Source organism: Sander vitreus, chromosome 22 (genome assembly GCF_031162955.1).
Source record: "Sander vitreus isolate 19-12246 chromosome 22, sanVit1, whole genome shotgun sequence".
Lineage (NCBI taxonomy): Eukaryota > Metazoa > Chordata > Actinopteri > Perciformes > Percidae > Sander > Sander vitreus.
Window position 1 is genome coordinate 9981068 of NC_135876.1, and position 25941 is coordinate 10007008.

General features: G+C 41.0%; 1 protein-coding gene across 1 annotated transcript in view; it reads left to right on the top strand.

Annotated features, from left to right (window-relative positions):
* The window catches only part of bmp6 (bone morphogenetic protein 6), a 45713-nt gene extending 19772 nt beyond the window's left edge, over positions 1-25941 (top strand). Inside the window, exons 2-7 of the mRNA XM_078281196.1 lie at positions 8269-8461; positions 12534-12682; positions 12928-13125; positions 21898-21974; positions 23483-23593; positions 24417-25941. Coding sequence (XP_078137322.1) covers positions 8269-8461; positions 12534-12682; positions 12928-13125; positions 21898-21974; positions 23483-23593; positions 24417-24566 — 878 coding nt within the window. The 3' untranslated portion in view covers positions 24567-25941. The remainder of the gene's footprint in view (positions 1-8268; positions 8462-12533; positions 12683-12927; positions 13126-21897; positions 21975-23482; positions 23594-24416) is intronic.

Genomic DNA, 25941 nt, shown 5'->3' on the forward strand with positions numbered 1-25941 from the left:
AAGCAGAGAATGTAATAACTCCTGCTTGACAAAACAATTCACTTGCACTACACCACCTTTTTCTGAGTAGTATCATTATAAGCGATCCGCAGCTTATTGAAGCTTGCCTTTTTGAACTTGACCCACAAGGGTGCAGTGTAAAAAGCAGTACAATATGCTTTAAAGAGGTTTATATTGACAGTATCAGAACGCCAAGAGAACTTCCTGGTGAGCATGTTCGCTCGTACACGTTCCACCAAAACAAGTTCCTTCCTGAGTCTATTTTGCAGCGGCACCGTGGCTCCGCTCGGCGCTTAGCACCGCCCATGACGATTGTGATTGGTTTAAAGAAATGCCAATAAACCAGAGCACGTTTTTCTCCCATCCCGGAATGCTGTGTGGACTAGCCAGACCCTCCTCCGCAGTGCTGTGGAGGAAGGTCTGGCAATGCGAGATTATGTGGTGCATTATGGGATAGAGCTGGGAGGAACAAAGATTGAGGAGGGCGTGGCTAACAGGTATTTATCCTGGCTAGATAAGTCAGTCCCGTATCCATCCATATGCACATTATTATTTACATTTAATGCTAATCTTAAGTACCAATGCTTGAAGTGGTGTATTCTTCTAGAAGAATAAGGTTGTGAGGTTATGGTGGTGGATGGACGTGTTGCACATCTGGCTTTCATGCAGGAAATTGGAGTTCACCTCCGGTCACAAACCTGCAATTAACGTTCAAGTTAATTATTAAGTTTATTATTAAGCATAACCACGATCTTTTCCTGATTTTAAACATACTGTAATTGCCATGATATTGTTGAAAGCGAGACTTTTAGAAATGTTGGCATTGATTGTAATCCTGGGTTTTTCAGAATCATCCTATAACTACAATGTTTTCTGGTGAAAGGGTTAAAAAAATAAATAAATTGTGACGACTGTGCAAGACGCTTTTTCAACTGCTGCTTTCAACAATTCCTTCTAAGCTTATGCAAGGTATTTAATGCTCCAGTAGTTGTTCCCTGAATCTCAGTAAATATGTACTTCAGCAAAGTATGGTGCTGTGTGCCGGGAAATTTCCCCAAGCAATCCATTAGCCTGCTACATCACCTGGTACTTAACAGACCCATTCCACTCACCTATGATGGTGTCTTTAAAGCAACTGACTCAAGAGAATCTTGGGACATGAAAGGAAATTGAAGACACCATTATCCTGTAAAAGTCACTAGTTGTGGCTACACTTGCAACTCTTCAGCAAAATCTGCATCATCTTGCTTGTTTCGTCTTGAATGTTTTGTGGCACAAAATACCATAGAACTGGTTCGGCATGCTACTGTCTGAGGTGGAGGGATTTGCATGTGTTTTACATGTCTGCAACTGCAGAAGGATGACACAACCTTGTTTAAATTGGCAGTATGAACCAAATCTCTGTCTGTCATCAAACGGGTACCTAGTAAAATCTTACTGACATATAATAAGAGCTACCTTAAGACTATTATCTGGGTCACAGGTGCTCTGTTCTCTCTAATCTACACTGCAGAACGGGATACCACAGGAAAGTCTACAACACTAGAAACGTATTTTAGTATTAAAAAATATTCAGAAGATGCACTTTTAAAAAAAGAAGATTGTGGACCAAAACTTTCCCTTTAGTTAATTTTACCGACTGAGTGTTGATGAAGGGCGAAAAAGTATTTTGGTGAGAGAAGGTGGTTGTTGGTTGTTTTGCCATGTGGTTGTGGGACGTGTGAAAGAAAGCAGGAGGGATTTGATGCAGGCGGCTGTTCGCCAGCTGTCCCTCTGAGGGATTGGCTGGACAGCATTAGGAGTGTGAGCAAAATCGCTGACCACTGACCACAGACAGGGCAGCCTGTCAACCACCCCAGGGCCTCTCCTGCACAGTCTTGCCTTTTCTGCTTCACATGGAAGAACACTGCTGTTCTCCTCCGCTAAACTACTTCTCTAGTTTATTTCCTGTTTATGTTTTAAAACGTGTCTGTCTTCCCTCCTCCCTTTTTCTACTTATAGATTTGATCCCACCCATCTCTCTTCTTTTTCTGGTACTATTCCATCATACCTACCTAAATTGGGGATTGCATCCTCACAAACTATCAGTGTGTTTTAACATGTTACCGGTAGTTGCTCTTCTTTATTTTTACTCCAGAGGTTGTGGTTATCAATCACTGTCAGATTCATTTTCGTCTCTTATTCTTCTAGCTCGTATTTGTCTCGACCGTCCGCCTCTCCCTGCACATACAGCCTTCTGGTTTAAAGTTTCACTTGCTTGTCTTTCTTTCAGCACCTTTTCCCTTTTTACTGCCTCTGCTTCTTAAAGGGACATGCATCACATCTTATAAAAAGCCAACCTGTCACACTGAAGTTCCAGTCTGTCTGATTTCAGTTCTTCCAAGGCTGCTTTGTAGAGGATTGAGTTTATATTATAATATATATTATATATTTTTCAAATAATGCAGTCGGTCATAAGTTTGTTAATTGGATGTTGATTTGCTTTGATTGCAATAAAAATATACATAATAACCACTCATTATTACAGGCTGTGAATATAAGGACCATATGAATACATAGCAAAAGATACCGATGTGTGTGTGTGTGTGTGTGTGTGTGAGTGTTGGGGGGGTGCCATAGTACATACAGCAGCAGGGAGGGTACAGCAGCGCCAGATGTTGCGCAGGTTAAAACGAGAATCAAAAAAAGTGAATCTGCAAATTGTCCATCTCACTCTCCACCTGTCACTAACTGTCTCCATCTCTCATCCTTCCTGTCTCTTTCCCTTTATCCCTCTGTTTTTGTCCCTTAGGTCTCTCTCTATCTTCCTCTTCGTGACAACTGACTTTGTCTTTCTTCGTCTGGTCTTGTCATCTCATCCACTTCTCCCACAGTCATTCTCTCCTACTGTGTTTGACATACCCATTATACTTTTCTGTTTCCATTCAAATAATCCAACTTGATACATCATTCGCAAAAAACGTTCTCCCCTCCTCAATCCTTAATTTATTTGCCCATTTTATTATTTCTTCCTCTTCCTGGTTTCTTTTATTGTTTTTCTTTCACTACTTGTCTCTCAATTTTACTATCTTTCTCTGTCTACCTGTCTATCTTTCTTTTCATTCATGCGTCTTTCTCTACCTATATCACTATTCAAGCATTTATTCTCCTGCCCTCTCTTTCCTTCTTTTGTGTCTTTCTCTTTCTCGTAGCAGATGAAATCACCCATAGTGTTTAGGTGAATCATCAGAAAAATTCCCTGCTATTGTCATGTTTTCTGGGTAACCTTGGCTGCTTCTTTGTGTTCAAGTGAATGAGAATGAAAGAAAAACATGAAAACCTTTGTTTATTTGTGATTGTGTGTATTTCCCATGAACTGGTGACCAAAGATGGGAGTGTGGTAATAAAATAAAGCCATAAAATACACCTACAGATTAGTATTAACACACATGACACATAAACACTGCACTTTCCATTGAGCACTGTTTGCACCAATTCACTAATATAATCACTCTTTCCCCATCTTTAAAATCACTCTGAATGAATTCCTCTCTGAATCATCCAAATCCCTTTTCCCTTCTGTGTGTTCCTGTCTCAAAGCTCACGTCATGGTAGATTAGCACCGAGGTTAGGCTCCCTGTACACGTCGTGTGAAGACTTCCCTTTGATTTTAGATGCGAAACCTCGGTGGATTTCAATCGAATTTCAAGCCGAGAAGGTGGAGAAGCAGCTGGAATGCTACTTAGCCGCTAACGCTGTAGCTCTCAGGCCGCATCGCAGATGACTGCAATGATAATGTGAGACTGTGGCTGTCTTCATATTTAGTTTTAATTGTTTGTCTTCCTCTGGGCGCTGCTTAAAACGACTCCTCGTCTTTGAGATAATAAAAGAAAAAGATTGATTTAAAGGTGTACAGGTGAGTTGTTGAGTGAGCTCAGGAGTGCCTTGAGATTTCGTTCAGATGTGAGGAAAATGTTAAAAGAAATCCTGAGTCCTGCGAATTTCATTTAGGCCTAATGAAATCAGTGGATATGCTTTTCCCTTTACTGAAAACAGTTTTGTTATTGGCCAGAATGTCTTTCACTTCTCTTGATGATTGATGATTGCAGTAGATTTTGTAGCACTTTTGCACGAAATACAAAGTATAAGAAGCTGAAGACCAGCTGTTAACACCCTTGCTGCTTCACTGGAGATGCTTACTGAAAGACCAAGGCTGTACTGAATAACTCCCAGTCAGTGTATGTGTAATTTTAAGAACTCATAGGAGTGTCCTAATGCTGTGTTTACATCATATAAAATAGTTACTATGAGTAGCCTAGTCAGGTCAGCTTACTGGTTGTAATTCACAGAATTTGTGAATTTCTCTCCTAATTGGGGAAAAGAACAACGGAAGTAGCAACAAACTCACGGGCTGACTGTTACTTCTGAATAAAATCCAATATTAAAGGGACACTCTAGCGATTTAGTATGTGTTCTTCCATGAAGTGGGGGGACTTGTGAGTGACAGATTAAAAAATTAATTGTCAACATCAAAGCAACAGAGGCAGAGATTTACTGACTTTTAGTCCCTAATATGGGTCAAGATCCAAACACACTAGATGCTACATAATGCAACCAATAGCAAATTTTCATTACACCCTCCCTAACAAATAACAAATCTGATAAAGATTTGCAATGCTCAGGGTGCCAGTACTGTCAGGTGCATGCTCTTTTTTACACTAAACATGCAGTGCATTGCAGCAGATGTAATACATATTTGACACGTGAAACTCCTCCTGACCTTCTCACCACCTACATTCAGTTTATCAAAGAATTTTTGTGCCAGAAAAGTCAGTAGATACTTAAATAGGGAATATACAATTTCAAGCTGCTGGTCTTTAAGGCCAGGGCTGTTGAAGGGAGTGTTGTAAAGTCATTTAGAGTACCATGACCTTGGCTTAAAGCCTCCACACACCAACACACAAGCTTAGTTGATCTATCTTCCCTTCAACACAAGACCAGAACCATTATCACACACAGTTACTGCGGTGTGTGTGTGTGTGTGTGTGTGTGTGTGTGTGTGGCTTGTGGAGTACGATGATGAAATGGTCACTGTCACATCTGATAGAAGTCATAGTGACGGTGAAGTGTCTGTGATTTCCTTTGCTTCAAAGGAAAGCATTTGAAGTACAGAGAGGCAGAACCGGCTCTGACGTAAACTGAGAGGCTTCAATTATTGTAATTTGTTTTGACCAAGTCACAGCAATATGCTTTAGGATTGGACTTGACTGGTTTCCCTCAGAATTGCAATGAAGCTAGAAAGACATGCCTTCCCCTCCCTGTCCTTTTCTGCTCAGTTTCTTACTTAAGTTCAGCATTTATGTAACTTGGAAATGTCTGGGGATGAGGGGAGCTTTGACCTTCCTGGGTGTGGGTACAAGGTGGGGCTGGCACTTTTGGGAGAGCCTGATTGATTCCAGTGTTCTCACATCAACACAATTTTCTCTTCGACTATGACTCGGGGAAGAAAATGTGTCATTGGTCCATTTTGGGTGGGTCCTCACATCATAAAATTACCAGAAAGTTTTAACAAGCCTGGCTCGGGTACAAAACCAAATTCTTCTTACCAAAGTTTTGCACTATAAACGTATCCAAATGAATCTTCAAAATAAAATAAAATATCTGTTATAATAATAATATTGGCTTCATACACATCCCCTTTACTTTCTTTGATTGCCTGTAGATATATATATATATATATATATATATATATATATATATATATATATATATATATATATATATATATTTTAAATATGTCTAAAACTGCTGGACCAAACTAATTATGAAGCCATATGTTGGGTAAATATAGGAAGGCCAAAGACTCTAGTGGACAGCCTGCTGTCATTTATTAAGCCAGGAAGTATCTTCATATTAGCTCTCACTTTTCAAGTAATCATTTGAAAAATGTAAAACTATTGCTTCTACTAAACTAACCGGACTAGCTTTGTCTGGCTATCTTAATCTGTTGCATAACCCCCATTATGTGCAGCATCAAAAAGCAAAAAAGTGGATTTTCCAAAATGCCAAACTATTTTGTTAACTAAAACCCTGCTGGCTAAAACGGCTGTAGCACTAATAGTAGGACAGATGTGTTTGGTCCCACTGCAGGTGGTAGTATACATCCAGCTCTGGTTCCCAGAGTCTGCACTTCCAGTCTGTAGTGGTGAAACTGTTGAACCTTGTTGCACTTTGTGGAAACTAGAGTGGAGATGATGATAGAGTGTATGTAGTGTGTAGCATATGTTACTAAGTATTTAAATCAGTACGAGTGTAATGGAGTAAGAATAGTAAGAGTATGTTGATGTGCGTTTTGGGTACTCGAGCAATTATGTTATTAGTTTTTTGTGTGTTTTGCAGAATATAGCACATTTTTGAGGCTTAGTATTTACAGTTTATTTCTGCATTGGTATTTCTGTATGCAACCTTCTAATTGCACTTGACATATCCCTCTTTATTCATTTCCCTCTTCTCACTCTGTGTGTCCTTCGACAAACTGACTCTGCTGGCTCTTTGCTGTGGGAGAAAAACCTCCAGCTGAGACAGGAACCAAATCCCCGGAGAACACATTATCATTATGGCGCATATTGCACTTAAAAGCATAGGAGGGAGCACATTTGTTGGTTTTTGTCATTTCACGCTGTCAGAAGTGGTCGCAGAAGGTCTCAGAAGTTTGCTACCACTGAAAAAATCATGGGCTTTTGCTTCGGACTGATGATAACAGGGGTTTATTTAGGGAATCTAGAAGCCACGAAACCTATTATACCTTAAGGATAAATCACATATGATCGTTTTAAAGGCTTCTATGGTCAACCTCAGAGCAGTGTCTGTGAAAAGGATATCTGCTTATCACTACTGTAAAACTACACTGAAACCCTGTTTGTAAATATGCAATTTCATCCCTTGTAGAAAATGCATGATAAATGAAATGAAAAGGTATTAAAGATCAAAATGTCAATTACTTCCAAAATGTAATACATTATTGATTACTAGTTACTGTCATTTGAGAGTAATTAGTTATATTACAATATTACTGTCTCTGAATTGTAATGCTTTACTACTTTTGCGTTACTTTTGAGTTACTTTCACCAAAATAAAAGCGGAAGTATGACTTGGCAGGTAGCTTGTGAATTTCACCACGGGATCAACAAAGTCTCATCTTTAGTCACTATATACATCATAATTTATTCATATTATTTTGTATTATTAATCTGAAGTAATTAAAAGCACCTTACAATTGAAACGAAGTAGCCTACGGTATAGTTACTTTCCACCACTAATAAAATTTAATGATATTACGTATAGCAAGACTAAACATTAACTCCCGACATGTTGTTATCTGTCAGTTGCTCAGGCACATTGCTGTCGGCACTGACAGGACACAGATGTTGTCCTTACCGTCTCTGGTTCTGGCTCTGACCACGGGAACAGTGACGGGACAGCCCGCGTCAACGCGGCGTAAAAAAACTCCTGAAAATAATGTCCATGTCGCAAATGTATCTGTCTCTGCAGGCATTTCAACCACCGAATCCGGCAACAGGAAATAACAGTCGCAGACTTTTTTTTTCTGTGCCGAAATGTTTTGCGGTGTTGGTGAATTCTTAAAAAAACGAACGCCACTAAACGTCGAGTTAAAATGCGTTGTAACTCGCGTTACTGAGATTGTAACAAGTATAATATTACCGACATTTTATTAGTAATGCGTTATATTACTGCGTTACAGCAAAAAGGAATACATTACTGTAATTGCGTTACTTTTGTAATGCATTACTCCCATCACTGTTCGGTGACCACCACCGTCCTTGCTGGGTCAGCCCCACTCTTCCATGTTGATGTAGTTCAGATTTTCAAAGATGTATTTACAAAAGTTGTGTTGTGGGAAAACAAGAATGGTCTTTCAGCGTTTTTGTCCTTATTGTTGTTCTCCGTGTGGTAGCGTGTGGTGTGCAGCTGTCTGCCTACAGCGTGCATCCTCCATTAATCTCATTCCACACACCTTCAATGGCTGGGTTAAATCAGATCAACCAACAACACCCCCCGCCCCCCCCATGTTGGTGGTACTTTAATTCTAATCAAACCATAATTTCTTCTGGAGAACATGAGCAGACAACAGTATTTCACTTTATACAGAGAGTCATGATTTTCTCACTTGTCTCTCTATATTATCTTCCCTGTCTCTTTCTCTTTGTGCATAATGTTATAATCATTTATGTGTGTGTTTGTGTATGTGTGTGTGTTTCCATCCCACAGTGGAGTACGACAGGGAGCTCTCTCCGCAGCGGCATCACCACAAGGAGTTTAAGTTCAACCTCTCGCAGATCCCAGAGGGCGAGGCCGTCACCGCAGCAGAGTTTCGCCTCTATAAGGAGTGTGTGAGCCGCGCCTTCCTCAATGACACCTTCCTACTCAAAGTCTACCAGGTTGTCAAGGAGCACCCTGACAGGTAACACACACACACACAGTGATAAGGTTTTGACAGGAAGATAACTGGTTTGAATCCATGCAACTGAGAAATGCAGCGTGGATCTCTCATGTCCCTCAACAAAACACAAGCTAAACCCTGATTTACCTTAAAATAGTTTTCCTTTTTTCATGGCTAACCCTTTAAAATGGAAATATTATACATGTGTTGTAGTTATTTAGTTAGTTTCTACTTACATTGTCATGTCAAACATTTGACTCATCCTACGAGACATTGTTACATACTGTACATCAAAACATAAAAAAGACGTCTTCCAGTAACACATTGAATTGAGTAAAACATTGATTACAGCATATGTGATTCTGTGTTCTTTCTATTAACATATTGGCAAAAGGCCTAATAGCAGGAAAAAAGAACAAAAAATGCAACAAGCTTTTGCCCAGGCCTTCTGAAAGTATTTGGCTAATTTAAATCAAATAAAACGTATTCTATATCAGTGGCACATTGAACAAATCCGCTTTTTCTCCTTCGTCTTCTTCCAGACTGACTATACAGGTTCAGCATTGACTGCACACATAACGATCTTCGTTTCTTAGATGAATTCCTTTCAACATAACTTGCAGTGCAGAGGGGTTGCCCTGTGGTTGTACTGGGAGTCAACAAGTCAACAAGAGAGGGTGTTACTGAAAACAGAAAGGGTGCTCAGTTCACTTTTTCCTTATACCAAAAGGTAAAGATTATGTTTATAAAAACATTGCCTCTGCCTGTGTGTTTCTCTCTATCTCCCTATATTTTTTTTTTACTGACACTGAGCCCTTGCCATGTTTATATTATAAAATTAGGCAAAACCATGTCTTACAGAAATAGCACAGCTTCAAAATCCTCCTGTTCCCCCAAATAAGCGCAGCTAATACATGCCAAACATTTACATTACGTCTGCTGGGGCAGATAAACATCCAGTAAGATATCTGAATGATATTTATGTTTTATCAAGCCCGCCCAGCGAGAAACAACTCTCAACATGAAGAGAATTCCTGATATACATATTTAGGGTAACATTCTACATTGTACCGTCTATTTATTTTCTCAATGAATACACAACAAAGTATCTTTCTCCTTTGAATCTTGGTGTGTGGAGAGCTATTACACTTGATTCATATATTATTTTGTGTTGAATATCATCGCAAAGCAAAACACCATAAAGTGGGGTCTCTCACAACAAATGTGCTAAAGCTGATCCTGTACTTTTGGCAAAGTACTGTATATTTTTCTGTCTGTCAAAAGGTTTCTATGGGTATCAAGAGCTACTTATTTGCAGCATTCCTTTATCCCTACAATGGGTATGTTGTGCTCTCCAGCCTGGAGGTAAAGCCTTTTATTTTTGGAGATATTTGGAGATTAAAGGGCCCATATATCTCCAATTTCTGTATTATTGCAGGACAGCTTTTTTGCCTTGAAGAAAATTACAGCCTGGATGGTGTGCTATAGGTGGAGGACATTTGCTCGTGCTGTGTTTGTGCTTTTTAGGAGTGAATTCAAGGTGCCACATGAATCCACTGACAAAGTCAGTTACGCCTATGTGACATTAAAGTCGTAACTGTTCTCATTTTACATTCTTATCTTTATTGTCCTCAGTGCTGGATGTAACGCCCAAGGTTTGACGGTATATATGCCGTTAAGTCTTTGTTGTTGTTTTTTCTGATTTTCCGCCTTTTGCAAAACCTGTACTTTTTTTGTAATCGCCCAATCGGTGGGGAGCCTGTAAACCTCCTCGTGCCCCTCCTTCCCATAAAAACTGTCTTGACTCTAAGCCGTAATGATAGAGCGCTTAATTAGCCTGACACCCTTTGTACTTTTCATTTGATTGGGGTGGTTTCGCTAACAGCAGGCAAGGAATGTGAGAGATTACAATGCCAGAAATGTGGCAGGCCTGACATTGTAGGGCAAAAAGAAAGGGCAGGTTGCTGCGAAGGCTGTTTTTTACTGACCCAAACACATTCAGCAGCATTTTACCAGCTATTATAGTGTACCTAACCAGATGATTTCATTATTATTTTCTTAAGTATTTCAATTCCGGCTAACAGCGATATTGCTTTTATTCTGATTCTTAAAATGTTGCTCAGGTATACAGGCATGTAGATCCCGAGTTATGATCTCCTTCTTGCACTGGAAACCTCTGCATTCTCTCCATCCAAATGTCTGACTTGCAGTTGCTTTTACAATCTTACAAATATGCCTTTTCAGCAGCTTAAAAGATGAAAGCACATTAAATAACCTGGCCAGCTGTGGGCTACACTCTCCCACCTTGTGTTACATTTTTAACAACATTCACTGACAAGACTTATAAAGGAGATTTATTGTAGTAAAAAAAAAAAACTTTCACCTTTGCCCTTATTATTCCAGTTCATTTAAGCGGTCAGTCAATAAGAAGTTTTACAGTAGGCTCTCAGTAGCCTTGGTCCTACAGGCAGTTCTCTGATAGACCCCCTGCTGTCCTTCGTGAGCCGAACAGCGACTGTGAGGATGAGGCGGAAACATTGGCACACTGGCCCACGCTGTGACAAATGTGTGAACTTAGCAGTGGGGTGGAGTGTGTGTGTGTGTGTGTGTGTGTGTGTGTGTGTGTGTGTGTGTGTGTGTGTGTGTGTGAGGGGAAAAAGGGGAATAGAAGCTCATACGGAAACTGTCAGAAACACTCTCATTAATGACCAATAAAGAGGGGCTGCTGATGCATGACTGCAGGGGCATTCTCCGAACACCTGGATGATTGTGAGGCTTTGATGTCGGCTCTGGAGGAGGGTCCGACAGACCCGACGCTGTGTTATTACTACTGTAATGGGACAGTGGGAGGACAGGCCCTCTTATCACTCACACTCTGTCTTTTTCTTTACAACTCCTGTGCTCTCTTTTCATTAATTCGTCCACAGTTTTTTCTTCCCGTTTGACCTTTGATTCTTCCATTTTGTAGCCTTATTTCGTTCACACACAATACTGTAAATGATATAAACATACCTGTAGCCTGATACCGAAGATTTAATACCCTCCTTTTTTCCTGTCCCTCAGAGAGGTAGACTCTATGGTCAAACCTACAGTGGAGTACAATACAATGTATCCCAGGATTTTCTGTTAAGTGCTGCTATCCATCTTTCTGTCATTTTGTTATGATATGTTACCCTGATCCAAACCAACAGCTCCTGGGTTTCCCTTGGTTTCTTAAAGAGGTAGATCTGTCCTCTGAGCTATAATAGCACTTTATTTTATTTATTAGTTTATTTGATTAGGACAATGCACATTAATCAACATTTCTGTAAATGCACCAGTGTTACTAATTTTTCAACTGTAGTCCTAATTACCTAGCATGCATGTCTTTATGGTGGGAAGAATCATTTTTACCTGTGACTGAATAAAAAAAAACAATGTAGGTCTTAAAAACATCAAAGACTTCAAAACCTGGTCAGCAAAAAGCTAACATGTGATCTAACTAGCTTGGCTGTTCTGAAACTTAAAGGGATACTTTGCCTATTTTTAAACAAGCTCTGTGTCGTCTTTGTGTGGGGCAGTGTGTGCAAATGAACGGTGTGCGGCTTCCCTTTGAGGCGCCAGTGCACGAAAAGATAGAGGAGCAGCGTCGGTCTGCTGAGATCTCGGCGCATTTTGCATCTTCCGGATGATCTTGGCAGACCTTGGCTACTCTGTTCCGCGGGGAGCTTCGTGCACTGGTGCCACAGAGGGACGCCAAACACCATTCATCTGCAGACAATGCCCAAACAGCCATGACACAGAGCTGGATTTAAATCAGCAAACTATCTCTTTAAAGTGCACAATGGATAACCACATAAACTAATTAGTTTAGAGTTAACTACATTTTACTACATTACTTTTCCAGTTATTGCTAAGGTGCTAGGCTTGATACAATTGGCGTATTTCTTTCCTACCCATTATCTTTATTTCATTTTTTTAAATGACATTGCAAAATATACCCCAAACACTTTCCTTGGCTAATTAGCTTCACAGTCAAGTTACAAAACACATTTCTATTATTATCTGTGATCTAAGCTATTGTTCTTTTGTGTCATCTCCCATGTTCTCCCAGAGAGGCAGACCTGTTCCTGCTGGAGTCTCGCAGGCTGTGGGCAGCTGAGGAAGGCTGGCTGGAGTTTGACATCACTGCCACCAGCAACCTGTGGGTGATGAGCCCAGTGCACAATCTGGGCCTGCAGGTCAGCGTGGAGACCAGCAGTGGTAAGAGATTACATCACATATGTATATGTTTTTTTTTACTTTTAAAGCACACAGTGCACACAATCTAACAACATAAATCCATAGTTGAAAGAAACTTAAAAATGTTTACCTGCACAAAAAGTCCCTTGCTGTGGTCCACAAAATAACCATAACTGGCAACAGAATGTAATTTGGGCAACTTGTGCAGATGAACATGACCACTACGGTAAATCTTACCTTGTTACGCGCCGTGTCTTCTGAAACAGGGCAGAGCATCAGCTCCAAGGAGGCGGGGCTCGTAGGACGTGACGGTGCGCTGGAGAAGCAGCCTTTCATGGTGGCGTTCTTCAAAGTCAGTGAAGTGCAAATCCGCAGCGCCCGCTCCACTGGCGGAAAACGTCGCCAGCAGAACCGCAACCGATCCACGCAACCACAGGAGGGATCCAGAGGGCTTGGCCCAGCAGGTCAGTCTGATGTCCGCTACACAAACACTGAACCTTCACTGAGCTCATCAAACAATACAGCCATGAACACAATCAGACACAAAACTGACCTCAACCCAACCTCACTATATCCGTAGCTGATGTCTAACCTGTTGAGATCAGTGGATGTGTAGCATGTGTTTGAAGTATCCCTCTTCGAGACACTTGATAAATTTGACCTGACTTCATCCGGATCTCTGTCTAATCAGCCCCTATCAGATGAAAATCCAAAATCTGTTTTTACTGTAGTTTCTCTGTATGGATGAAAGGTAGTGAAGTGTATCTTGGAATCCTGCATATTAAGCAGGGGCTATAGTGTTTTTCAGAGCAATATGTATACAATGTTTTATTTATGAAGGTCATTTCTATGACACCTCTCCAGACTGGTTGAGCTACAGAGTTGAATATAGGGTTTGGCTAGAGATTTCAGCTAAAAAGACTTTTTAGAGAAAAAGGCTAGATTATGTGACAGATGGGTGGTGTTAGAGAAGATTTTTGACACTGACAAGTCTAAATACAACTTTTTATGTTGCACTGTGGAATAATTTGAGTTCTCACTAGAGATTTTGGACAACACAGCAAAATGGCAGACCCACAAAATAGTGGTCTAGTGAATATTCAGTGATTTAAGATGCAGACGGCGAACCTCATCCTCTGAAGCTCCTCATTAGTCCTCCCCACTTCTCTTCCTACTCAGCAGTATGATGTAATGAGCAAGTATAAGCCCAAACTCAACTTTTCAAATTAAATCAAACCCTAATACTCCCACCTTTCACCTGCTGTGTAATTCTGGCCAGACTTTACAGCACTTAAAGCCAAGCTGCTCCTGTGAGGCTTCATTGTCTGACTAGTGCTGTACACAAAGATAGCGCTCAGTGAGCCTGCTGTTAATATCAGTCTGATCCTTGGTTAATTTGACAGATGAAGCATTATGTTAATATTAAGACTTTATGGCTCAAAGCTTTGGCTCTGCTATGTATCAGAGGAGAGCCCTGTGTGCAGCAATAAATAAAATTTATCCAGCAGGCAACCACCTCTATATTTTTTAAGTATTGGTGATATTCCTCAGAGTTAATATATTCCAAGTTTTCTTATGTCCAATGTGTTAAAAAAAAAACCCTGCTTGCTGGTCTCATGTGAGACTTGTGATAAATGATGTGCGAGAATCAGCCCAAGTATACTCAAGCTGATTCCATGGGCTGAGACTGGCCCAAAATTAGCCGCAAACTGGAGCTGATTCTCATCCCAAAACGGCTGAAGTCTGCACCCTAAAAACCTGGCTAAATCTGGGCCAGAGCCGGCTCACGTTTGGTTCTCTGGTGCCACAACATAGCATAGTGCACTGACACACAGCTGCAAACAGCCCCACTTGGCTGGCTACTTGGGAAGCAATTTACCTTTACTTTGCTTCTTCTGCTGTCCCATTTAATGGCTCTACCATCTGCGTCATATACAGAAGTATTTGTGGGACAAGTTTGTTCTCACTACTACTCTGAAAAATTCTTGCTGAGATTTCTTTGGCTCTATTTCCTGTTTGTTCAGTGCATCTCCTTCACTTTCTCAGTAGGTTACTGTGTGCTGCTGTTAACACAACAGGTTGTAAGTAAAATTCCTGCTGGGCTTTTCTCAGTAATTGCATTAGATGAAAGCTTTGGCTGACATAACAGAGAACAAAGACTCATCATTTGTTATGCTACAGGACAGTTAGCGTGTACCACATGTTTGGTTTTGGCTCCAGACCCGTACTCTCTTCTAGACAGCTGTCTTTGGCTTAAGATGTCTTAAGACTTTAAGTCGAGATGTCTTGAAGATGATACTGATACTGGGGTACACTAGCGAATCAGAGGGCTAAGGTGCACACCATGTGCTCACAATGTGGGTTAGTGTTTCTCTAACGAATGTCATCGTTGCTCTCTCTCAGTATATAAAGAAATATTTTTGTCAAATGTAAATAGATTGATAATTAATGAAATAGTTAAATGCTAATAGACCATCTCTTACTTTTAAAAGCAAATTGTGGACAAGGTAGGTTGGCTGTAGTCTGCTTTTGTGTCCCAGCTTATATCAGGATGAGAAAACTTTCTCTGAAGTGAATCGGCTCAGAAATCTGCTCTAACAAGGACAAACTGTTAAATATGCATCCTGGAGGATTGGACTTTACATAACCCAAAACATCAAGACCTCTCCGCCTCGCCACTCGGGACGACGGGGAGTGTAAATATTTAGATCCTACACAGGAAGCGGGGAGGCCCCCCTCGCGACAGTCGAGTGTCCGTGGCCAGCATAGGACTGCTGGGATTGGATGGGATGGGAGGAGCCGCAAGGAATTCAGGAGGGCATATGGTTTCAATACCGCATCACTCACTCCAGAGACAGGGAGGAGGACAGGATGGATGGGGAGAGCATCCGTCTTGTGGCGCGCTCATGGGGAGAAACAAAATGTGGACGTTGTCCCCCAGTTTCTGTTTTGCACAGAGCTACAGTACATCAGTTCAGGCCACCACAGCTCCAACTAAAGGAATATTTCACCAATAATTTAATTTCTGTCTGAAAAAAACATGAGATCCAAGGCCGGAAGGCGGCAAAGTGTTTGTTTTGAATTGCTCTAGTGTGCACTAACTTCCACATAGAGGCTTTTTCAGCATGAGTAACTTTGCTCTGTGTGCTTTCTAAAAATAGTTTTCACTCTGCTGCCCAAACTGCACACTCTTGACCTGCGTGGTTAACCACTGCACTGATTTTAATGCATCTTTTATATCAGTTTGGTACCATGTTGTCCTCATTTTAAGTATAAGTGGCACCTTATAAGCTATTTTTGTCTATTTCATTTAGAGTTTACACACTTTGCTGTACGGCTTTGCTTTGCATTGCTATAAATTACTAAAATTCCTTCCTCAGTCTGCAATGAATTTAAAACAACCTTTTAACTATGAAACGTTATTTTCCCTACTGTACACCCTGTGAGGCCTTGGGCCTTGTTATTTCCTCATTTTCACAATTTAGCGAGCTGGATTTAATACGGAATGTGATATCAAATGTCTTCCAGATGACATAATAGGACAAATTCAGCCAAATAAATTTCTGCAGCATTAGTTTTGAAATAATAGTGTGATTGTATGTGTAATAAATCATCTTTGTTTTTCACATTTTACTCACAAAAGCAAACAATTTGCTGACACGGCAGACTAATGTCTTGTTTTCTAATTTATTGAGCAAATTGGTCTTGCGTTGGATGCATAAAAAGTTTTGTCAGCAGCATGATGCTTCCGGCCCCTCTGGGTGTGCCTGATGTGTGCACAGAGGAAAATGCTTGCCAAAAGAACAATACAACACCTTTAAAGGTAATTTGGGGTTTCGTGGGCGAAGAAGGCCAGGGAGGTAATGGGAGTCGGGCTGGGCTTTGGCTGTGGGGGAAGTTAACAACCATCCGGGGAAGGAATATCACGTCCCAGCACAGCACAGGCAGTCTGTAATTAGGCCTAGCCAGTCATTAGCTGCACAGCTAAAAGACTGACCACGCTAACAGTATCGCTTAAAGAATTATAATAACACGGCGCTTGGCCAGCAGTGTTTTGTCATCTGTCTCTCTTCTCCTCCCTCCACCTCCTCATTCTCCTCGCTCCCTCCCCACCCGACCTCCTTTTGTTTACCGTTGGAGTAATTAGAAGTGGCGGAGCTCCCTCGCAGGGTTTAATAACCTCTGTGATGAAAGACGGGAAGAAAGATAAACTTCAGCAGTAGTGGTTGGTGGGAGGGATAAGAAAGGAGAAACGTCAGGGACAACAGTGGCATTCTCCTTTCATGTCGCTGTTCATGGCCTCTCTCCTTTCAGGAAGGAATGAGGCCATCAGGACTCTCTCCTTCCTTCTGCGTTAGTGACCCAGATTGTATCTTAAACTTTGGGCCTATATAACACAAGTTTTCTGTCACCACCACCTCTGTGGGGCATGTAATTGATACAGTAAAAGCTGCAATCTTTTCCCACTCATGATTTGAGAAATTGCTGAAGCAAACTATAGAATTACAGTGAGGCAGTTTGAGAGACTGTGGCCTGCTGGTTGAAATTACTTTTAATGTCAAATGACACACACACACACACACACACACACACACACACACACACACACACACACACACACACACACACACACACACACACACACACACACACACACACACACACACACACACACGCTTCCTACACCAAACACCCTGGCTATAAAGTCTGAATTGGCACCATTTAATTCTTGTATTTTTGGAACAACGTGTTATAAAAATAACTTATAGCCTTTTCCTCATAACATAGGTGCTGGTGAAAGTGTTCCTGGGGCTTAATGAATGGCAGGTAGTGTAGTGAGGGGTTAATATCAGCCCAGTGCTGTATATCGAAAGTCTAGTAAGCAGCAGTGTTTCCCCTGCTATTGAATAGGCAGGGTGGTGAACCGGCAGCCGCTGCCCCACCTCAATGAATTCAATGTGAATTGGCTTTAATGGAGAGCTTTAGTGTCAAATGGATGCTTGTCTATTCACAGAGAAACATTTCCATGTTAAACACTGTTAAGTAAGCTGCGTTAATATGAGAGCAAAGCTCAGTGCCACTGACTCCATTCACATCGCCGTGTCAGTAAAGGAAATCCTGCTTCCATTTAATATTCAAATATTCGGTCCCGACAGCAGAGCATGAAGCAGGTCAAACTAGAATTCATGCTTTGGTTCTTTAGGTGCTGCCGATGCTCAAAGGAATTATTGACATGTTGTTTTTACACTGTACAAATTAAATATCAGATCAAACAAGTCATTAATGAGTGGGCTTTAGAGGTGCTGGTAGGTGGATTTTGTTACCTTTGGACAGAGCAGGGCTAGCTGTTTCCCCCTGATTCCAGTCTTTATGCTAGGCTATGCTCACCGCTTGCTAGCTGTTGCTTCATATATAGCATACAGACATGAGTGGTATTGAATAATCATATTTTCCAAAATGTCAAACTAATACCTTTAATGAATGAGCGTCATAAAACCATCTGAATTATGTTATTACGTATATATTTTTTGTGCAGACCTCCAATGTAAAACAAAAACCTACTGTAATACGTAGGAAGCACATACTTTTAATTAGTAGAGTAGTGGCATATAAATGAGTATAATATGTACTGTAGAGTAGGTTTAGAGTAGGTTTTCCTCTCTGTCAAGGAAAGGAAAAAGAAATGAATGGAAGCCTCATGGGAGCTGGAGCTCAGCGGTAGCTGTGTGGCATTAAATTTTTACAGGCAGGAAGGGGAGATGTGGTTTATGGGCACCACAAATCTGGGCCTTTACACTCAATGAAAGCCCACAGTAAATATCAGCTTTATTCCTCTTAAAGAGCCCCACAGACTGTAAATGCTGATGGCTTTGAAGGCCAAGAGGTGCAACGAAATTGTGTGTGTGTGTGTGTGTGAAGATAGATAGAAGATATTCTTTTAATGTGCGTTGATACTCACATTTTGTTCAATATAATGAGTTTAAGAAGATTTTGACAATTACAGAAATTACATCAGCTGATATGACAATATCTCAGTACATTATCCAACCATGCGCACTTATAGTTACTGTACTTGGAAAATGTGTTGGACCCTGGTTTGCTGACGGTTTAATGATCGTTTGAACTGAATATCTGACTGCACAGGGTGTTTAACCAATAAAACATGTAATTATTCTAACAATTAGAAGAATACACTGTTAATTTAAAAGTTTCAGAGCATTTCGTTTTGATAATACATTTTTTATCTGTCTCAGCACGCAAATCTTGTTCATGCCAAAAAAGGGGCTGTGTGCAGACTGGAGTCTGAAGAAAGAAATTAAAGGACATGATGATCGGATTTTACCACCCTGCCTGCAACCACAGAAACCTCACAAGGAACTACATTAATGGCTACTGGTGTTTTATTCTTACTAGTGTGCAGGCAGCTTCATTCACCCTCCACTCTGGGCTGTGATTTGACCCAAAAGTGTGTGTGTGTGTGTGTGTGTGTGTGTGTGTGTGTGTGTGTGTGTGTGTGTGTGTGTGTGTGTGTGTTGTGTGCGTGTCTGTGAGTGTCAGTGTTTGGATGAATTGAGTACAGAAATATAAGTATAATTATTATTTATAGAGACATGTTAAGCCTAAAATGATTAAAACACCAGTAAAACCATATTCCAATACGGACTCATAAATCTTCCTATAATACTGTAATGTGTCAATTCCTCTTTCTATAAACATCACCTTAAGTTCACATCAGGTCAGCCAAGACACTGAGCCAATCAGCTTAGTTCTCATCCTTGGATGTTTCCTGTATATACACACTGCAAATGTTTCCTTACAATGCAGGGGGGGGGAAGTGGATTGTTTGATTGTCATAACTATAGGAAAAATCTGTCCAATCCTACAGCAGCTGATCTAGGGCCATGTTTCCTCATTCGTGAAGGTATCCACTCTCCATATAGTAAATCTGTTAAATCCGAATACTCTCAGCTGTTGAAGATTGGCAGATCAGTCAATGCGCAGGGAGGCAGGGCGAGCATATGTGACCCCGTATCCATGTGTATCATCTGCACACACACAGAGCCAAACATGTGTGCCTGAATGCACAGCAAACGTGCACAAACACACATATAAACTCTGTATTTCCACATTAGCAGACACCCAGTGAACTGCCCTTCCGATTGGAAAGGAAGGAACTGTAAACTGGGGAAACACCTGACTGTATTTGATGATTACGGATGACCATTTGACCTCACCCCGCAGCTGTCTGTCGTTGCCAGTCTCACCTTTCATTTCCTGTTTCTTACAGAATTAACCCTCTTTAATCAGATGACATCATGTTCTGCTGCAATGAAAAGAAACTATTGTTATTAATGTATTGTAAAACATCTGCACATTTTCAGTGCAGATGGTAAAAACTGAAGCCCAAACTTAGTGCCATGCTCTACTCAGCTCCTCTCTTTTCTTTGCTCTGTCAGACTCTTCTGTTCTCTGTCTTTTTTCTTTTTTCCTCTCTCGTCATTTACTTCAAGCTGAGATGAATCCAAGGGACAAATCCAACTTGTTCTCCCTTCCTCTCTCTGTCTGTCTCTCTCTTTTTCTTACTTGAGACAAGTCCAGCTAAAACTCCCAGTCGCAAGTCTGGGCAGTGTGGTCAGGGCGTCTGTTCACATGAAATTTAATTTGATGATGACATCTTAATGCAACGAGGGCTGGCGATTTAGAATTACAACTCTTCATTTTAATGTGTGGCTAAGTGGATTTGGCTGTTAAACAGATAAACATCAGGTCATTTGTGAGCGTGTGTGTGTGTGTATTTATGTATGTACAGTAAGTGCCAGTGGCAATGAATGATAGACAGAGACATGGAAGGACCAAACGTGTGTGTGTGTGTGTGTGTGTGTGTGTGTGTGTGTGTCACTCCAGCTGACTAAACAAGGCTGCTGTTGGTGAGTTACTGAGGCGAGTGGCTGTAACTGAGTGACAAATCTTCGTCTGCAGTCTGACTCACACACACACACACACATACACACACACACACGTCTGTACAGTATATGATGTGGCGATTGTTTCTTTAGGCAAACAGATCCTCTATTTATTGCCTATGACAAGCAAATAGCCATGTTTGCATGGCTTGACAGGATAAGTAGCTCCACCAAACAGACAGATGATGCATTGAGTAAATCTGGATAAATGTGCTGATGACAGTTTTGGATGTGAGAGCCAGTTGCAGATAAACTCAAAGCAGTAAATTCTTTAGTTTTTTCTTGCATTGTGTTAAGTTATTGTAGTCTAAATATTTTCGCTAAACATGGAAGCAGAAACCAGTATTGTAACCCTAATGACAAGTGCAGACACACACACAAAACAAAATAGGCAACCACTAGAAGGTTTTTAGTGGGTAACAGTTTTATAATTAACTTTGCAATGTGAGAGAGTGCAGACCAGACCAACAACCAACTACAATTAAAAGCACTTGCGGGCTTAAAGCTGAAGTGTTGGATTGTGGGGCCATCGAGAACCCAAGCTTAGAATTTGCTTATGTGTTAGGGTGGATTTTAAGGGACAACTGCTACACCACATGGGTTATGTGGATGAAGCTCTTTTGAGAAAACGGGGGGGTTTGTGAAGAAAAAGATAATCACAATAAAATCAGTGAGGCGAGATAGAGGGAGTGAGCGGGAGAGAGCATCAGTGGAAAGTCAGTGTCACCATCTTGACTTCAGCGTTGTGACCGGTGCCAGCAATGACCTCCTTGACTGTCAAAACCAAAGCTATACCTGGGACTGTCTGCAGTCGTCTGCCCCGCTGCTGCAGAATGGAACAGCAATAATTAAGAACAAACTGCAGGACAGGAGAGTCCATAAACACAGTCGTCACTGTGTCACCACTTGCGCTCGCGCCAAGCAATATTTGAATGCTGATGAATTCAATTAGGCATTTGTTCAAACGCATTAACCAGCAGATGAATGTAAAGCACGTACAGCACAGTGACCGCTGCAATGAGCATTTGTTCCTGTGCTCTGGTTTACGCCCTCACATGTCTCCACCCAGTGCATTACATGAGGCGTATTGTGTTGTTGTTCTGCTCTCAGATTCTGAATGTCATGAGTTACTTTCATAAGGTTTAATTGGGAATCATTTACCCAGGCAAGGGTTTTAATAAATTCACAACTATCCACTCTTATTTAGGCAAAACTACATAAAGTATGTGTGCAAGATGCAATTTCCTGATGATTTCTGTTGTTCTGTTGCAGATTACAACAGCAGCGATCAGAAGACGGCATGCAGAAGACACGAGCTCTACGTCAGCTTCAGAGAGCTGGGCTGGCAGGTAGCGAACATTTTCTCATTCAATACATCCAAACAAGTCCTTATACACGTGTGGTGAACAGGTAAGGTAGACTCTTTAGGGCTAGTCTCACATTGCCAGACCCATATCCACAGCTCTGTGTCAGTGCTGGAGTATGGTCTGGCTAAACCACACCGCTCTGGCTTGTTTGTATTTCTTTACACTTTACACAACCTGGGCGGCGCTAAGCCCCGATAGCGGAGATAGCGAGAAGGGAAGGCACATCATGTCAGGCTTTATCTCAAAAATGTACATCTGTTAAGCCAGACTACTTTGGGGTTGATGTTTACTGACCGCTAGGTGCCATACTGTATGTAGAACAATTTTAGAGGCTAACAACAACAACATTTACTTTTAAATATAGAATTTGGTTCAATGAGGATCCATAAACACTAGATATTGGATGTAAATCTACACATAATAGGGTTGACTGTGCATATCTTGCATAATCAAGTCTCTTTTTATACATTCATACAAGTCAAAAGGCACAAAGATAGTTTACAGGATTAACACAGGGGAGTAAAATGCACAGATGTTTGGGCTATGTCTTCTTCAATGTGCAATAGTCATTAAGCTACAGGACCGAGTTACTTTATACTGTAACCAACAACATGTGCCAATCACTTTTTCACTAGCAGGTGTATCAAGTAGCTGCCTCTTGTAAGACAGGTGTCTTAGTTGCTTACTCAAAATTGACACTTCCTCATATAATATAAAGGGGCCCTACCGTAAACTCACATTCTAAACACCACTAGGCTGATATATAACTACTGCTGTCAAGCTAGGGTGGTCAAAAGAGAAAAAGTCAGTTAAAATAGCTCAGTGGAAAGAGACGGAAGTAGACTGCGTGTGTTTACAAGGACACAGACAGAGGAATAAATAGAAGGGCAGAGTTACGTACATTCTTCCAAACAAGCTGAAGCTGCGAGCTCTTAACACAGCACTGACATCTAGAGGTGACACACACACACACACACACACACACACACACACACACACACACACACACACACACACACACACACACACAGGAAGGGAGCTGGACACAAAGAGAGGAACAGACAGAGATGACAAAGACAGAGAGAGACACACAGACAAGTTAGAAAGAGGTAAAACATGCAGAGAATTTGTCTGAGGAAGGAAGGAAGGATTCCCTGAGCGATTCCACAGACAGGAGTGTTAGAGCAGGGACGCCCTTAAAGACGGGATTAACACCGAATTGACCAACAGGAGTCAGGTGGGCTACTGTAACAGGGGCAATGCTGCATCCTCTCGTTTTTAGGAATAACTAATAACTCATACAATTGTAAAACACATGGTAATATTGAGCTGAATGGCTTCTTATTCACTAGTTCAGTGGAATTATAAAACCAGACCTGACCTTTGAATTGTTTCAAAACGACAGGCATTGTAATGTTGACTCGATTTGATTGATTTAATCTGCTCTGACTGTGCTGCTTTTAACCTTTACTGTCCTGTGTTTCTCTCAGGACTGGATCATTGCTCCTGAAGGCTACGCAGCCAACTACTGTGATGGAGAGTGCTCCTTCCCCCTCAATGCCCACATGAACGCCACCAACCACGCCATTGTGCAGACCCTGGTATGACCAACACAGGAGTGTACCATGCTCAGTATATTCTAAACACAGTGTAGGAGTCGTTTTAGGTTTTAGTCACCCCTCCCTGCCAGGTTTTTGTGGTACTTCCTCTGAGGGATTTAGGAACATTGCAGCAATAGTGCAACAAGATATTAAAGTGTCTGCAACTCTGTTTAAAAGGAATGTATTGTAATGTTTTTAATGACTTCTAGAGATAACTACAACCACACATTTTGTGTGCAATTCTTTAAATGTGGGCTTTTTTAAAATAACTATACATTGTAATCCAGTTATTGTAAAACACAGTTTACTTAAAGAGGCACTCCTCTGATTTTACACATGAAGATACAGTAAGTACATGTCATGAAGAGTACTACTAAACTTGTGAAAAAAAAAGTGATGTCTTTTATTTCTGTAGGGAGCGTTTTAAAGTCTGAGAAAATAACCCTGATGATGTCATAGTGACTCCATCTGGGTTATCTCAAAATGGGCTTGAGATTTTAAGTATCATTACAAATTTAGGGCATGGAGTTTATAATATGCAGGCAAGGAGTGTCTAGAAAGACACTATTGAGTTGCATTATGGGGAATGAAGTGTTTTTGGAACTTGTCCTGTACTACAGACTAATGGCAAGATATCTCGGCTTCTGCTACTTAGATTTTTTTAAATCAGTCTCTTATGAGTTCACCTATTTAATGAAAGTGTTGTGGTGAATTGCTGAGGGCCCCTTTTAAATCTATCTTATCTTTTTTTAAACTAGATACATTTTCTGGCAAACGGAGATTGAAGCATAAGGGAGCCTAAATCATTTCCTTTGATTTTCAGGTGCACCTGATGAACCCAGAGAACGTACCAAAGCCATGCTGTGCCCCCACCAAGCTCCACGCCATCTCCGTGCTCTACTTCGACGACAACTCCAACGTCATTCTGAAGAAATACAAGAACATGGTGGTGCGGGCCTGCGGCTGCCACTGACAACAACATTGAGGGCTAATAATTCTTGATTGGAAGTTTGGTCGCAAAGGGCTGCATCTGCACCAGTGACTCTTGTGTGATGTTGACCTCAACTACAGTAGACACCAGCTCCCTGCCCAAATGGCCGCCCTGAAAGATCATTCCCATGTTCTATTCAAATAATCTTGAACAGTTCAAAACATCCATCTGATAACTTAAACATTTTCATCTTCATCATACTAAGAGGGGACCATTATGGATGTTGTCTATAGGAAACTTCACCCTACAGTGTTGAGCCACCAAGTTGTCAATCACCTTTTCTATTAGCTGTGCAGTCTTCACTTCATGGGTCTGCAACTGAGTGAGTGTGTGTGTGTGTGTGTGTGTGTGTGTGTGTGTGTGTGTGTGTGTGTGGAGGATGGAGTGAATATAAATTTGTATATTATGTTTATGGAAGTGTGTGTATGAACGCCTACGAGGCTACTGCACCTTCTCACTCATTGAGAGGGAGAGGGCAAAACTGAACTGTTTTGGGACCCGTCCGAGTGCTGCTTTCTTTCCCCTTCTCCGACAAAAGAAAATGTGTATAAATGGTTTGCGTGTGAATGGATAATACAACCTGTTTCCTTTTCAGTGCAAATGTTAACTCAAACAATCTAACACTAAATGGATGATACATTGTAGTCAGTAGATTCATATTTCCTTCCTCTTTGCTAATGTATTTTCTTCTTAAGCCATATTTGCCCTCCTAAAATATAATATGGACTGGACCAAAGTAACCGCAGGCTATTTTAGTAGTGCACTGCTCCAAATATCCCCTCCATGTCAATATTTGCTGGGCTCACGCTGAGCTGCGATTCACCAGGCTGGTTCAACATGATGCATGTTGTGGCTAAACTGATGTTTTTCTCCAAAGAACCGAAGAATACAGCCTTATCCCTCCGACATACCGCAAATGGCCATTTCCATGTTGCTGCACTCGCAAAGTTAACAAACTCTTCCACCCCTGACAACCCATCAAGAGATTGTGGAAAAACATTCAGCGAGTCAAAAACAGCCGGCAGAATGGTGTCTGTGCCAGCTTTCTGAAATTAGCCCTTTGCTTTTTCAACCCTGAGGGTAACATTATGTTGAGATTTGTGTCCAGTGGCAACGTCTTTCCAATTGAACGTGTTACTGTGAGCTTTGAATGACATGGACTTTTTTTTTAGAGAATATTTTAATGAAAAACTAATACCAACCAGAATCAAAATACCTTATGTGCCTAACCAATCATAAATTACAAAATATACCTCTGGTAAGCTGCTGTTTACATTTGTGATCATGTTTAGACTGTTTTTTTGTAAATAATTGTACATTCTCAGCTTATTTATTGCACCTTTTTATTAAAAAGAAA